A 13076-nucleotide genomic window follows, 5' to 3' on the forward strand; every position below is an offset into this window, starting at 1 on the left:
CCATAACCGCGAACACCTCATCGTTCCAGTCGAAATAGGTTCTGGCTGGAGTTTTCTTCATATTTTGTGATCCTGGGAATAAGTGTATTTCTTTTAATGATCAGAACAGAGGCGTCAATCACACACTGGTCATATTTACGTCGAGACGAAAGTGTCTTGTGAAACGTCTTGCTTGAGGCGCTTGATTGACAGAAGAGACTATTCTTTGGGGACCCGTGGCTACCAAAACAACTATACTTTGTTCAAGGCGTCATCTAAAAAGGATTTTCTACCTGTATTGGACTGGATCAAATTGGCTCATCTAATGTGCTCATGATAGAGTCTGGAGCAGTCCAACTGGTTACTTATAAAATGGGGGCGGTGGGGTGACCTAGTGGTTAAAGCGTTCGCTCGTAACGCTCAATACCCGGGTACGATTCCACACATGGGTACAATGTGTGAAGCCTGTCCCCCTTCGTGATATTGCTGGAATATTACCGAAAGCGGCGTAAAACCATACTCACTCACTACTTGTATCCCTCTATGATGTCTCTAGAATGTCCACATCGTAACCGTTCAACTGATTTCTGTATCAAATGGATAGCGCACTAAAGTGTTTGGCCAAGAGTCCCTTTGGGTCTGTTTCTGTAAATTGTATTCATGAATCGGTAGATAATACAATAATGTAAAGCCATTGGTGTTCTTAGTGCGTCAGTAGAGTCACTTTACCAGCATGTCAACCTTAGCATTGCAAGTGATGTCTCGAATTGGATTTACACATTATATCCATGCGGGAACCGAACCTCGGTCTGGAGTTTGACGAGCAAAGGCTTTGACCTTTAGACTTACCAAACGCCCCATCAGGAAATGGATAGAAAGACACAATGAGAGAGCGAGTGTGGTTTTACGCCGCCTTTAACAATATTCCAGCAATATCACGTCGTGGGACACCAGAAATGGGTTCACACATTGTGGCTAATCAAACCGGGTCTTCGGCGTGACGAGCGAACGCTTTAACCTCTAGTCTACCCCACAGCCCCGGAACAAAACAGGGCACTTCCATAAACAATGTTGAACTTCCATCGACGAAGGAGGTATGTATTATTTATCATGAAATAACCTTCTCGATGACCTGTGGATCTCACCGCCGACCAGTTGCCTTCCTACTTAGGACGTCCTTCCCACCAGTCATCGCCTCCAACCGTGTACACAGTCCAGCATGAACCAGAAGCAGCTCAGGCTTTCGTTTCAGGTCTCCCAGAAGCTTCCCTAAACCTTTCGCCGTCCTCTCCACCTCATAGGTTTCTACATCTTTCAAAATGTTCACAGACGGAATGAGAAACGTCCGCAAGTACCTGCCAGAGAAGCATTTGGCCATATTGTCAAGTATGTCGAGAAGTAACGCATCCCGTGGACACCCCTCTTGCTGGAACCTAGGCATTGAGTTGAGGAGGCTCTGAAGGAGCACCTGCTTGGTCAGGGCAGACAAGGGAACAGAGCTGTTCTGGACGAAGCTCTCTACCAGAACCAGTAAATCTTTAGCGTAACAAGGGAATGAATTTTCGTTTATTAGTTTCAGAATCTCTCTGTCATATTTGACTGAACTCATCCTCCAATGAGATGCTTCATCGGATTCGGCGAGTTTGATCGCCTCCAGAACCAGGGCACATCTGTCTCTCTTACCAACTTTTTTAATCATCTCCTGTAGGTTCGTCTTCAGTCGGGGAAAAGGGTGGCACGGTGATGTTGGGAGGGTTATGTGTCCTGGCGGGACTTTCACCCAGTCTAAGCATGGGACGAACTTAATGTTGAAGCAGACAGGAGATAGCTGGGTGGAACCATCTTGTGGCTTGTCTTGTGATGGAGTTGCTGTGACACACATGATGATGACACCAGCGGCGGTGACGAGGTGCTGAACCTCCAGGTGATTCCAGCTGCCTGACGACGCCATGTCCTTAACAGCCCTCACCAAACCTGGCAGTAGAAACACGTGAGTGAGTGAGTGAGTTTTTGGGTGAGTGAGTGAGTGTATAAATGAGTGAGTGTCTAATATCTCACGTTTTGTCAACTGGTTTGGGGTGCCGATGGAGGTGTATGTTTGGCATTCTTTGACATTTACAGCTTACGACATGTAATACAACAGCCTTAATGCCACGTTGATGGCCGAAATATATTTTTAATATTCTAATTACTTGTTATTTGTTTTCGATTTTTTTTCGAAGTTTCGAGAATATAATTGAAATAACAAGTAAACAATCGAAGCATGGCCTTCTTCCATTTGTAATTGCGATATGCTCTCCATAGGCTATTCTAAACTATGCTCAAACCCTAAAAAAGGCATACATAATCTCGCTATTTTAGTATCAGTGGGTCATCCACCCATAGGTCTTTGTGCAAGGTGTTTCAAACAAAATCCACATATATCCTGTGTCAATACAGAATTCCTCAGTGACATATGTAGATCACAGCCTTTTGATGCTGCTCGGTGCCTTTCTTTACACGTATTAACGTCGACGGAAGATGCGTGCTATACAGGATGCTTAGGTAAACTTAAATTGATAAAATGTCGTACCCTGGAAATTACTCATACCTTTATTGAACCACTTCAAGACACAGTCCGATCTGAGATACCCCTCCTTGTCCACGCAATCCCGCCATTCCTGGAGCACAGACATCTGCTGTTCTTTGCTGTCGCGGGCACTGACCTTGACCTTTCCATAAATCGACGGCAGACGACTGCCTTCAAACTGGAAGAATATGCAAGTACGATAGCATGTCGCGGTGAACATGTCAAACCTCAGTCCAATTAATACTTTTAATCGGTACACTGCGTCTGTGACCTAATTAATATTTATACTGATAATACAGATAGCGAGTGTTCTTGTTTTTTAGCATTTGAGAAATATGCATACAGATTCCGTCTTTTTACTGGACGAAAATTGGGATACCCCCACTGCTGATAAGTTACATGGCATCTTATTTGTTGAAAATGAAAACTTAAAACGACGTTGCTGCATGGTGACTGACTGACTGACTGAGTTTGGTTTTACGCCGCTTTTAGCAATATTCCAGCAACATCACGGCGGGGGACACCAGAAATAGGCTTCACACATTGTACCAATGTGGGGCTTCGAACCTGGGTCTTCGGCGTGACGAGCCAACGCTTTAACCACTAGGCTACCCCACCGCCCCGCTGCATGGTGAGATATATATTTTTTTTCTTGGACGTCTGGGCTTAGTAATTCGCACAAATTGTAAACAATGTGTTACTGACCGCCTTGGGATCTAGTGGATACGGCATCTGAAAATCTGTCTCACAGTCCCTGAACCATATTATTTTCCCTTCGAAACACACACACACGCACGCACGCACGCACGCACGCACGCACGCACACATACATCGCTGAAAATTCCTGGATCCGCCTAAGCTCTTAGAGGTGTTCTGGGACCCATTTAGATTATATTTTGTAGATACACTTCCAAAAATAATGTTTCTGGGACTAAATGTTAGTTTTCTGAGATTATGAAAGTGGTAATCTGGGTTTTATTCCACTTACTACAAATGGAGAGAGTCGTGTTGGTCTCCTGAGGTGTACATGACAGACGAAGGAGCCAAAGTCTTCCTGAAACAGCACTGCCGTCTTTTCATATCTGTTAGGCGTTGCTACGTAACGCCTCCAAGAGGGACAAGACGCCATTACTCTCTCCACCAGCTGATTCGTAAAGGAAGCCGCCATTTTATATTTGAGGGCATTAACCGTCTTTAGTCGTGGCCCGTTTGTACAAACCACATGCTGTATGCATTCATCCAGAGTTGGTAAAGCTTTACCATCCTTATCCTGTATAGCATCTTCTAATAACGTTGACATCAGAACAGCGGTTTTGCTATCTCCGGTATCGTCTGCTCGACGCGCCATCTTGCTTGCACTGTCATCTGTCTCGTTTATCATGATTAAAACCGGATATTTCGCAACGAATGACGTTAGATCGATCTCTTTTAGATTCTACCTGGCAGACAGAGTTGTGAAAACACAAGTTAATCTGCTACGTCTAAGCCAGGCTATTAAATCTATACAGTGAATACCAGGATCGTCCTGATGACAAAGTGGCTTTAGAAGACACCACCACACAGGAATACAGTCTCAACTCTTCCCTAAACGATTTGTAAATAGATAGCACATGACATTCTTCCATTTGTAACAGCAGTTCCTCAATAGGTCAATCTTGAAATATCACCCGCGGCGTAAATCGATTTGTCTCCATTATCAACAAAATAATGTCTGTAAAGGTTCCTCCACAAGTGTTTACACCACCAACCATTCAGCTATATATGTGGGATCAGCGTATATGGCAGTTTTCTTTGATGCCTGAAACAGAATTACATAGATTTATACATCTCGAGATTAATCCACTGACGTTTTGAAATATACTTCAGTTTATAACATTTATAATAAACATTTAAATATTGAGTATATATTTTTATTATTAACCTTATGGGTGAGTGAGTGGGTGAGTTTAGTTTTACGCCGCAGTCAGCAATATTCCAGCTTTATGGCGGCGGTCTGTAAGTAATCGAGTCTGGACCAGATAATCCAGTGATCAACAGCATGAGTGAGTGAGTTTAGTTTTACGCCGCAGTCAGCAATATTCCAGCTATATGGCGGCGGTCTGTAATGAATCGAGTCTGGACCAGACAATCCAGTGATCAACAGCATGAGCATCGATCTGCGCAATTGGGAACCGATGACATGTGTCAACCAAGTCAGCGAGCCTGACCACCCGATCCCGTTAGTCGCCTCTTACGACAAGCATAGTCGCCTTTTTTGGCAAGCATGGGTTGCTGAAGACCTATTCTACCCCGGATCTTCACGGGTCATTAACCTTATGAAGTGCATTGAATGTATTCAAATACAAATGAAATTTAATTATATATCCTGTTAGTTTGTCCATATGGAAATCAGAAGACGATGTCCTCAGTTACTACTACATGAATCATCAAAAATATGTTTTAATCACTTGAATCATGTTAGCAACAAAAAGTGTAAAGCGCATAAAAACTATTGCTGTATGTTTGGATGTAAATCTACCTGTTTAATGCAATAAAATGTTGTTCTGAGGTATCATAATGTAGTACTGTTATCTTATGTTTTGTACTCTCGGCCATTGATCCTTTGAACAATTACCTGCAAGTAAAATGTTTGAGTGGCATTTTAGAAGTTGAGACGTACAATATAGAACAAATATTTCGCTTGACAACGGTACAAGAATCTGTATCGAAACGTCGCACTCACAAAATAAAGAAGTTGTTATCCATAAAAGTGTTCTATAAAATTACCTGCAAGTAAATGAATTTCAAATAAGGATTGGAAGCTACACATCCTCGTCGTTTTTCTAGGTTGACTGCATCTTCCGATGCTCTGTTGAGTGTCATGTTACAACTTTGTCTTATCCACCATCACTTGATGCCTCTTTGTGTTCTCGTAATTCGTCATTTCATATAGTATGACCAGAAATTATTGAGAATTTTAGGAATATGTTTAATTGGATTTCTAGTATAAACAACCTTGACCAGGTACCAAGTGCTTGGTTTCATTCAAGAGAGACAACACCGTTAATCCTTTTTCATTAGTTTGTGAAGAGTTATCCCCCTTTGTTTACTTGCTAGCAGACGACATTTTCAGTGATCCTCAGTATGGATGATTTAGAGAAGAGGAAGTTGATTTTAGAGTATTATAACAAGGACATCAGATCAGCTAAAGTGATTTCAAGTAGAACAGGCATCCCTTTGTCCACTATTTATCGTGTTTTGAAAAATATTGCAAATGGGTATGGCATTGAGCACCAGGGAGGCGCAGGTAGGCCCAGAAAATTGACTGTAGGTGGCAGGAGGCGGTTTGGTATTCTTGTTTCTAAAAACAAACGAAGGAGTTTAGAAAACTTAAGGCTGGATATGATTTATAGAGGAACTGTGGCTGTCTGTAAGGAGACAATTAGAACTGAGCTGCATGCAATGGGTTGGCAGAAAAGTCGAGGAATTCCATCACCGATCATGAAACCTGAACAAAAGGAGCGAAGGTTGAACTGGTGCTTACAGCATAGAAATTTTAACTGGGACAATGTGATTTTCTCGAATGAAAGTTCTGTTTCCTAATACACTGAAATTCTGGACCAAACAAACTGAAAAACCTATGTATCAGCGCCCAAAGTACAGTCCGAAATTTAACGTGTGGGGTGTCATATCTGTGTTAGGGGCAAAGCCCCTCTGTGTATTTGAAGGGAATATGAACAGTGAGCGGTACACAGATATTCTCGAGGGACATTTACTTCCATATGCTCACGTGTTCTATGGAAAGTTTTGGATTTTCCAGCATGACAACGACCCAAAACATCGTTCAAAGCATTCACAGGCCTGGTTTCGGACCAAAAATATGACATTATTAGATTGGCCAAGCCATAGCCCTGACATAAATCCAATAGAAAATGTTTGGGGACTTATGAAGGAAAGTGCCAATAAGAAAAATCTGACAAATATTGCTGAAATGAAAGAAGAGGTGGTCCGATATTGGGACAGCATGGACCACGACTTTCTAACGTCTTTGATCAGTAGTATGCCCCGCCGCATTGAAGCCTGCATTGCTGCCCATGGTGACTTGACAAAATACTAACTGTTCACATGTCTTTTGAGTTATGTTCTACTAATATTCACATTTCGAACTGTACACTTTATTATCAAGAAAATGTAACATTAAGCGAGTCATGACAGTTTGTGTTTTCTCGAGTTCCGCTCGTAGCCCCTGAGCAACACTAACTAAAATCACATGATCACGCATTGTCTTTAAGGAAAGTTTATATTTTAATGTTCTGCCACAGAGAGAAGGGGAAAACAAAATAAAGACATGATGGTCTCTCATAATTTGCATTTATACTTTTAGCACACGTACAGCAGTTTGTGTCAATATAATTCTGTGTATATTATCCACACCCCGTCTAAACGAAACACACAATAATCGACAAATCTATGTATAAGAACCTCTACATTCTGAAATGCTCCACAAACCACTGCTTCTGTTCGAAAATAGAACTACATTTGTGACAGCGTTCGTTTGACAGGGCATTGAATCACGTGATTCATGACTTATTTATTCTGTCAGAATACGTTTCAGTCGGTAACGACAAAATCTGAGTAATTGACCGATTCAGATAACATAAGGTAATTCATCGCTTATTGTTGTCAAATTCCAAGCTGGCACAAACCACGAACGGTTCTGAGTAGGTCGCCGATTACCGGGACGGTGATCGTGGAGATATACAAACGTGTGTGGAATTTGTCTGCAAGTATATCCAGCACCACAAGAGAGATATATGTATCTATACGTGTCAGGGTTCCTATAGACAAATTGAATAAACACTATACACTGACCTCGTAATAAGGCTGTCCTTTCGTTGTGGACAAAGCTTCGTGGCGTTATGAAAGGGTTGCATGGTGAGAATACACTGCTCCTTTATCATACTGTAGCCATCGGTATGTTTTAATGTAATCAAGATCATCACAGAATATATTTACCATTATTACGAAGTAAAGGTTATTCATTCAGGGTTTGCCCTGAACATGTAAAAGAGAAAAAAATAAAATGGATTAAAGACCAAAAGTCAATTTAAACATGAATACAGCTCTCTAGAAAAATTCATGATCAATATCCAAAAATGTAATGATCATGATGTAATAATGTAATAAACAGGAACGCACAGGCACTTGAATATAAACTTGAAAACTGGATTTGTTAAAACATTTGCAAACGTCATAATGTCTTCGGTTCCGAATTGCGTAGATCAATGCTCATGATGTTGATCACTGGATTGTCTGGACCAGGCTCGATTGTTTACAGACATCCGCCATATAGCTGGTGGTGTAGTGGTTAGCATGCTGGCCTCTCACGCCAAAGGCCCGCGTTCGAATCCCGGTGGAGACACCAAAATTTGTGACCTGGGTCTAATACTGTGTTGTGTCCCTGGGCAAGGCACTTCGTCCACATTGCACTTAGTCCACCCAGCTGTTCAAAATGGGTACCTGAAAAGCGGATGTACGGACCTATATGGTCGCGCTTAGCGCTTAGATAGCAGCTTTGAAAGGTTGAAATTCCGTCAGGGTAATAATGTAACGCCAGAGAACAGCATCGTGTTGGATTCTAGGCGCAAAAATTGGCAATATTATTATTATTATTAATATTGCTGAGTGCGGCGTAAAACAACCAACCAACCAACTAACCATCAACACGCCCCTAGTCTGGAAACAGTCACGGAAACGCGGTGAGAATTCTAAAACACAACTGTGAAACACGTATCAAATAAGACACAATTAACCTTTTCTTGTCACAGTTAAATAGATGTGTAGTTTCTTTTGACTGTCAGTTTAGATCCTTATATTTAACCTGTCATCGTGAAAGAAGAAAGATAACCAAGTACCTCTGAATCTGAACATGTTCGCAGTTGTGTTCCAGGATATATGATATCTGTAGGACTATGTGTTTATGTGAACTATACATATTTATAAAGTAAAACTTATGTAAGGAACATATGTCGGTAAGTACAAGTTTTGACATACGTAACTTCACGATCAACAGAAATCTTACTTGAAGCTCGACCTCGCGTCCCCGATGTGATCTCAGCACGAGCGGCGGTCTACCCTTGAATAGCGAGGTCCCAGTGCAGTAGTTTGTACAAGTGGATAAAGCACAGTGAATGTAATTATTGGCAAACGTCTCACTGTAAGGTTTGTTGACACCTGTACACGTGAGCACACAATGACCCCCCTTCATTGGCAGTGAGGTAATGCTGGTCTCTCTCGCGTCACTGAGCTATATAAATCAGGGAAATAAATAAGTACGAGGGTGGGCGTGGATGGGGTGGGGATAGAGGTATCTACATTACGAGGGTAGGCGTAGATTGGGGTAGGGTGGGCGTGCATGGGGTGGGGATAGAGGTACATGTATCTACATTACGAGGGTAGGCGTAGATGGGGATAGGGGTGGGCGTGCATGGGGTGGGGATAGAGGTATCTACACTTCGAGGGTGGGCGTAGATGGAGGTAGGGTGGACGTACATGGGGTGAGGATAGAGGTATCTACATTACGAGGATGGACGTGCATGGGGTGGGGATAGAGGTATCTACAGTACGAGGGTAGGCGTGCATGGGGTGGGGATAGAGGTATCTACAGTACGAGGGTAGGCGTAGATGGGGGTAGGGTGGACGTACATTGGGTGGGGATAGAGGTATCTACAGTACGAGGGTAGGCGTAGATGGGGGGAGGGGGACGCACATGGGGTGGGGATAGAGGTATCTACAGTACGATGAGGGGTGGGTGTGCATGGGGTGGGGATAGAGGTATCTACAGTACGAGGGTGGGCGTGCATGGGGTGGGGATAGAGGTATCTACAGTACGAGGGTGGGCGTGCATGGGGTGGGGATAGAGGTATATCTACAGTACGAGGGTGGGCGTAGATGGGGGTAGGGTGGACGCACATGGGGTGGGGATGGAGGTATCTAAAGTACGAGGATGGGCGTGGATGGGGTGAGGTGAGGGTTGGCTTACATGGGGTGGGGATAGAGGTATCTACAGTATAGAGGTGTCGACGCACATGGGTTGGGGATAGAGGTATCTACAGTACGAAGGGTGGGCGTGCATGGGGTGGGGATAGAGGTATCTAAAGTACGAGGGTGGACGCACATGGGGTGGGGATAGAGGTATCTACAGTACGAGGGTGGGTGGACGCACATGGGGGGATAGAGGTGTCTACAGTACGAGGGGTAGGCGTAGATGACACACATGGGGTGGGGGGTAGGGTGGACGCACATGGGGTGGGGATGGAGGTATCTACAGTACGAGGGTGGACGCACATGGGTTGGGGATAGAGGTGTCTACTGTACGAGGGTGGGTGTGCATGGGGTGGGGATAGAGGATGGAGGTATCTACAGTACGAGGGTGGACGTGCATGGGGTGGGGATAGAGGTATCTACAGTACGAGGGTGGGGTGTGGCGTAGATGGGGGTGGGGGTGGACGCACAGTGGGTGGGGATATAGGTATCTACAGTACGAGGGTAGGCGTAGATGGGGGGTAGGGTGGACGCAATGGGGTGGGGATAGAGGTATCTACAGTACGAAGGTGGGCGTGCATGGGGTGGGGATAGAGGTATCTACAGTACGAGGGTGGGCGTGCGTGGGGTGGGGATAGAGGTATCTACAGTACGAGGGTAGGCGTAGATGGGGGTAGGAGTGAACGAATATGGGGTGGGGATAGAGGTATCTACAGTACGAGGGTGGGTGTGCATGGGGTGTTGATAGAGGTATCTACAGTACGAGGGTGGGCGTAGATGGGGGTAGGGTGGACGCACATGGGGTGGGGATGGAGGTATCTAAAGTACGAGGGTGGGCGTGGATGGGGTGAGGTTGGCTTACATGGGGTGGGGATAGAGGTATCTACAGTACGAGTGTCGACGCACATGGGTTGGGGATAGAGGTATCTACAGTACAGTGTCGACGCACATGGGTTGGGGATAGAGGTATCTACAGTACGAGGGTGGACGCACATTGGGTGGGAATAGAGGTATCTACGGTACGAGGGTAGGCGTAGATGGGGGTAGGGTGGACGCACATGGGGTGAGGATAGAGGTATCTACAGTACGAGGGTGGACGCACATTGGGTGGGGATAGAGGTGTCTACAGTACGAGGGTGGGCGTGTATGGGGTGGGGATAGAGGTATCTACAGTACGAGGGTGGGCGTGGATGGGGGTAGGGTGAGCGCACATGGGGTGGGGATGGAGGTATCTACAGTACGAGGGTGGGTGTGCATGGGGTGGGGATAGAGGTATCTACAGTACGAGGGTGGGTGTGCATGGGGTGGGGATAGAGGTATCTACAGTACGAGGGTGGGTGTGCATGGGGTGGGGATAGAGGTATCTACAGTACGAGGGTGGGCGTGCATGGGTTGGGGATAGAGGTATCTACAGTACATTACAAATATTACAAAGTCTTTGGTGCCTCGGAACTCCATCAGTATTTTTATATATTGGAAGTGCACCGATTCGTAACATTGTTATTCGACGCCTCGCATCTTTAGATTTCAATAAAGTTAAATATGGTTCAATGCAAAAAACACTTTTGATACTTTTGATGAAGACCAATTCTAGCCTGGATCCACTAACTGATCATAATACATAGGTATGCCTTAAGCGAGATATAAAAAATACACAAACCCGAAATCATATAACTCATAACTGGTAAAGGTTAAAATTATGCTATGTACAAAGAACCCATTTATGAATTATCCTCTTATTTGCGGACAAATTTCTCAACGTACCCTCTTCCGTATGTAGAAGGAATTATCATCTAGAGCCCCGCGAATAAGGACAATAGTGATACAACAGCACCATGGCATGCGGAACGTGCTCGAATATCTCGCAAGGCAAACACGCACTGTTACCGTAGTCACCATAACATCCGAGCCCTTATTACCTGCCCTTGCCTGAAGGTGAGGTGAGGTGAAATTGGGTTTAAGAATATTTCGCTCATATGACGACGTGCATGCGTGTGTATGTGTATGTGCGGCTGCTTGTACTAGCCCAGACTGAAGCTGGTTTTATAGTGCTAGCCCACTGAGATACGATGCCGCAGTGAAGCATGAATACCCCACTCAGACACATTATACTGACTCCGAGCCGACCAGTCCTTGTTGTACCCATTAATGCCGAGCGCCAAACAGGGACCAACAAGTACCACATTTTAACGTCTTTTGGTATGACGCGGTCGGGGATCGAACCCGCGACCTTCCGCTCTCCGGGCGGACGCTCTAACCACTACACCACGGAGGCGGCCCCTTGCCTGAAGGACGTGTGTTGTGTGTCAACACTAGTGCATATAACCAACTTTAGTGCAGACAAACCCTTGGTTTATCACACAAGCACCATGCCATGATGTCGGGGTTCATTGTGGCTGGCAATCAACCAACAGCTGTGATTAGGATCGCATGCTCAAGACGGAATTCGTGCTTAATCTCAGAACTCAGAGTTTGAGTATGATTTTACACCGCTCTTAGCAACATTCCAGGAATATCACGGCAGGGGACACCAGACTTTACACACTGTACCCATGTGGGGAATCGAACCCGGATTTTCGGCCCGACGAGTGAACGCTTCAACCAGTCAGCTGCCTACCGCCCCACTCAGAACTCAACAGCCCACAAGGATACAATGTGTGAAGCCTATTTCTGCTGTCCCATGACGTGATAGTGCTGGCTGGAATATTGCTAAAAGCGGCAGAAACCATACTCAGTGGTAGGTTATAAATATCCTACGTTCGTTTTCGAACCACACTTGAGCATGGAGTGCATATGACTTCAAGCACTTGTTTGAGCAAACGTAGATTACCCAAAGAAGAGCACACGGCAAAGGCACTTCCTGGACCTACGGGAGGAAGGCCAACCCATGCACAGGGGAAACTGATCATACACAATTAATAGGTTTCAAGCGACTCCGTCACTGGCATATATCTAACAAACCATTTGATTTTTCTCCACTACAGTAAAATACATATTACGTCACATCAAGTGAGTGAGTATGGTTTTACGCCGCTTTTAGCAATATTCCAGCAATATCACGGCGGGGGGACACCTGAGAAGGGCTTCACACATTTTGTGTGGGGAATAGAACCCGGGTCTTCGGCGTGACAGCAGGCTACCCCACCAAGTCACATGAAGGTTAAATGACATTTGTTTGTTTCAATAACATGAATGTACGAAAAAACATCCGTCGACATTCTAGGATGTTGTTTATTATATCCACCCCTAGCCCATAGTCGCTTATGGATGAGTGAGTGAGTGAGTTTGGTTTTACGCCGCTTTTAGCAATATTCCAGCAACATCACAGCGGGGGACACCAGAAATGGGCTTCACACATTGTACCCATGTGGGGATTCGAACCCGGGTCTTCGGCGTGACGAGCCAACGCTTTACCCACTAGACTACCCCACCGCCCACTTATACACGAGCCGCCATCATACAGGTGGAATACTGCATTACACAGTAACCGGCAATAAACAGTAAA

At 44.9% G+C, this 13076-nt stretch overlaps 1 protein-coding gene across 1 annotated transcript; it reads right to left on the minus strand.

The window, feature by feature from the left end:
* On the minus strand, positions 1–4089 carry LOC124256902. The gene is made up of 3 exons (XM_046690874.1): positions 3537–4089; positions 2570–2726; positions 1–1953 (listed from the first exon to the last, which is right to left on the minus strand). The coding sequence occupies exons 1-3, from the start codon at positions 3927–3929 to the stop codon at positions 1121–1123; spliced, it is 1383 nt and encodes a 460-aa protein (XP_046546830.1). The 5' UTR covers positions 3930–4089; the 3' UTR covers positions 1–1120.
* Positions 4090–13076: the final 8987 nt, after the last annotated feature.

Source organism: Haliotis rubra, unplaced genomic scaffold (genome assembly GCF_003918875.1).
Source record: "Haliotis rubra isolate DU_JTF1 unplaced genomic scaffold, ASM391887v1 Scf642, whole genome shotgun sequence".
Classification (NCBI taxonomy): Eukaryota; Metazoa; Mollusca; class Gastropoda; order Lepetellida; family Haliotidae; genus Haliotis; species Haliotis rubra.

What these genes read in the sequence shown, in the direction of transcription:
- LOC124256902 (XM_046690874.1), bottom strand. Translation starts at nt 3,929, where the DNA reads ATGATAAACGAGACAGATGACAGTGCAAGCAAGATGGCGCGTCGAGCA. An exon ending in CACGACTCTCTCCATTTGTA is followed by an intron (nt 2,727 to 3,536) that starts GTAAGTGGAATA and finishes ATATTCTTCCAG; the next exon opens with TTTGAAGGCAGTCGTCTGCC. An exon ending in CTTGAAGTGGTTCAATAAAG is followed by an intron (nt 1,954 to 2,569) that starts GTATGAGTAATT and finishes TTCTACTGCCAG; the next exon opens with GTTTGGTGAGGGCTGTTAAG.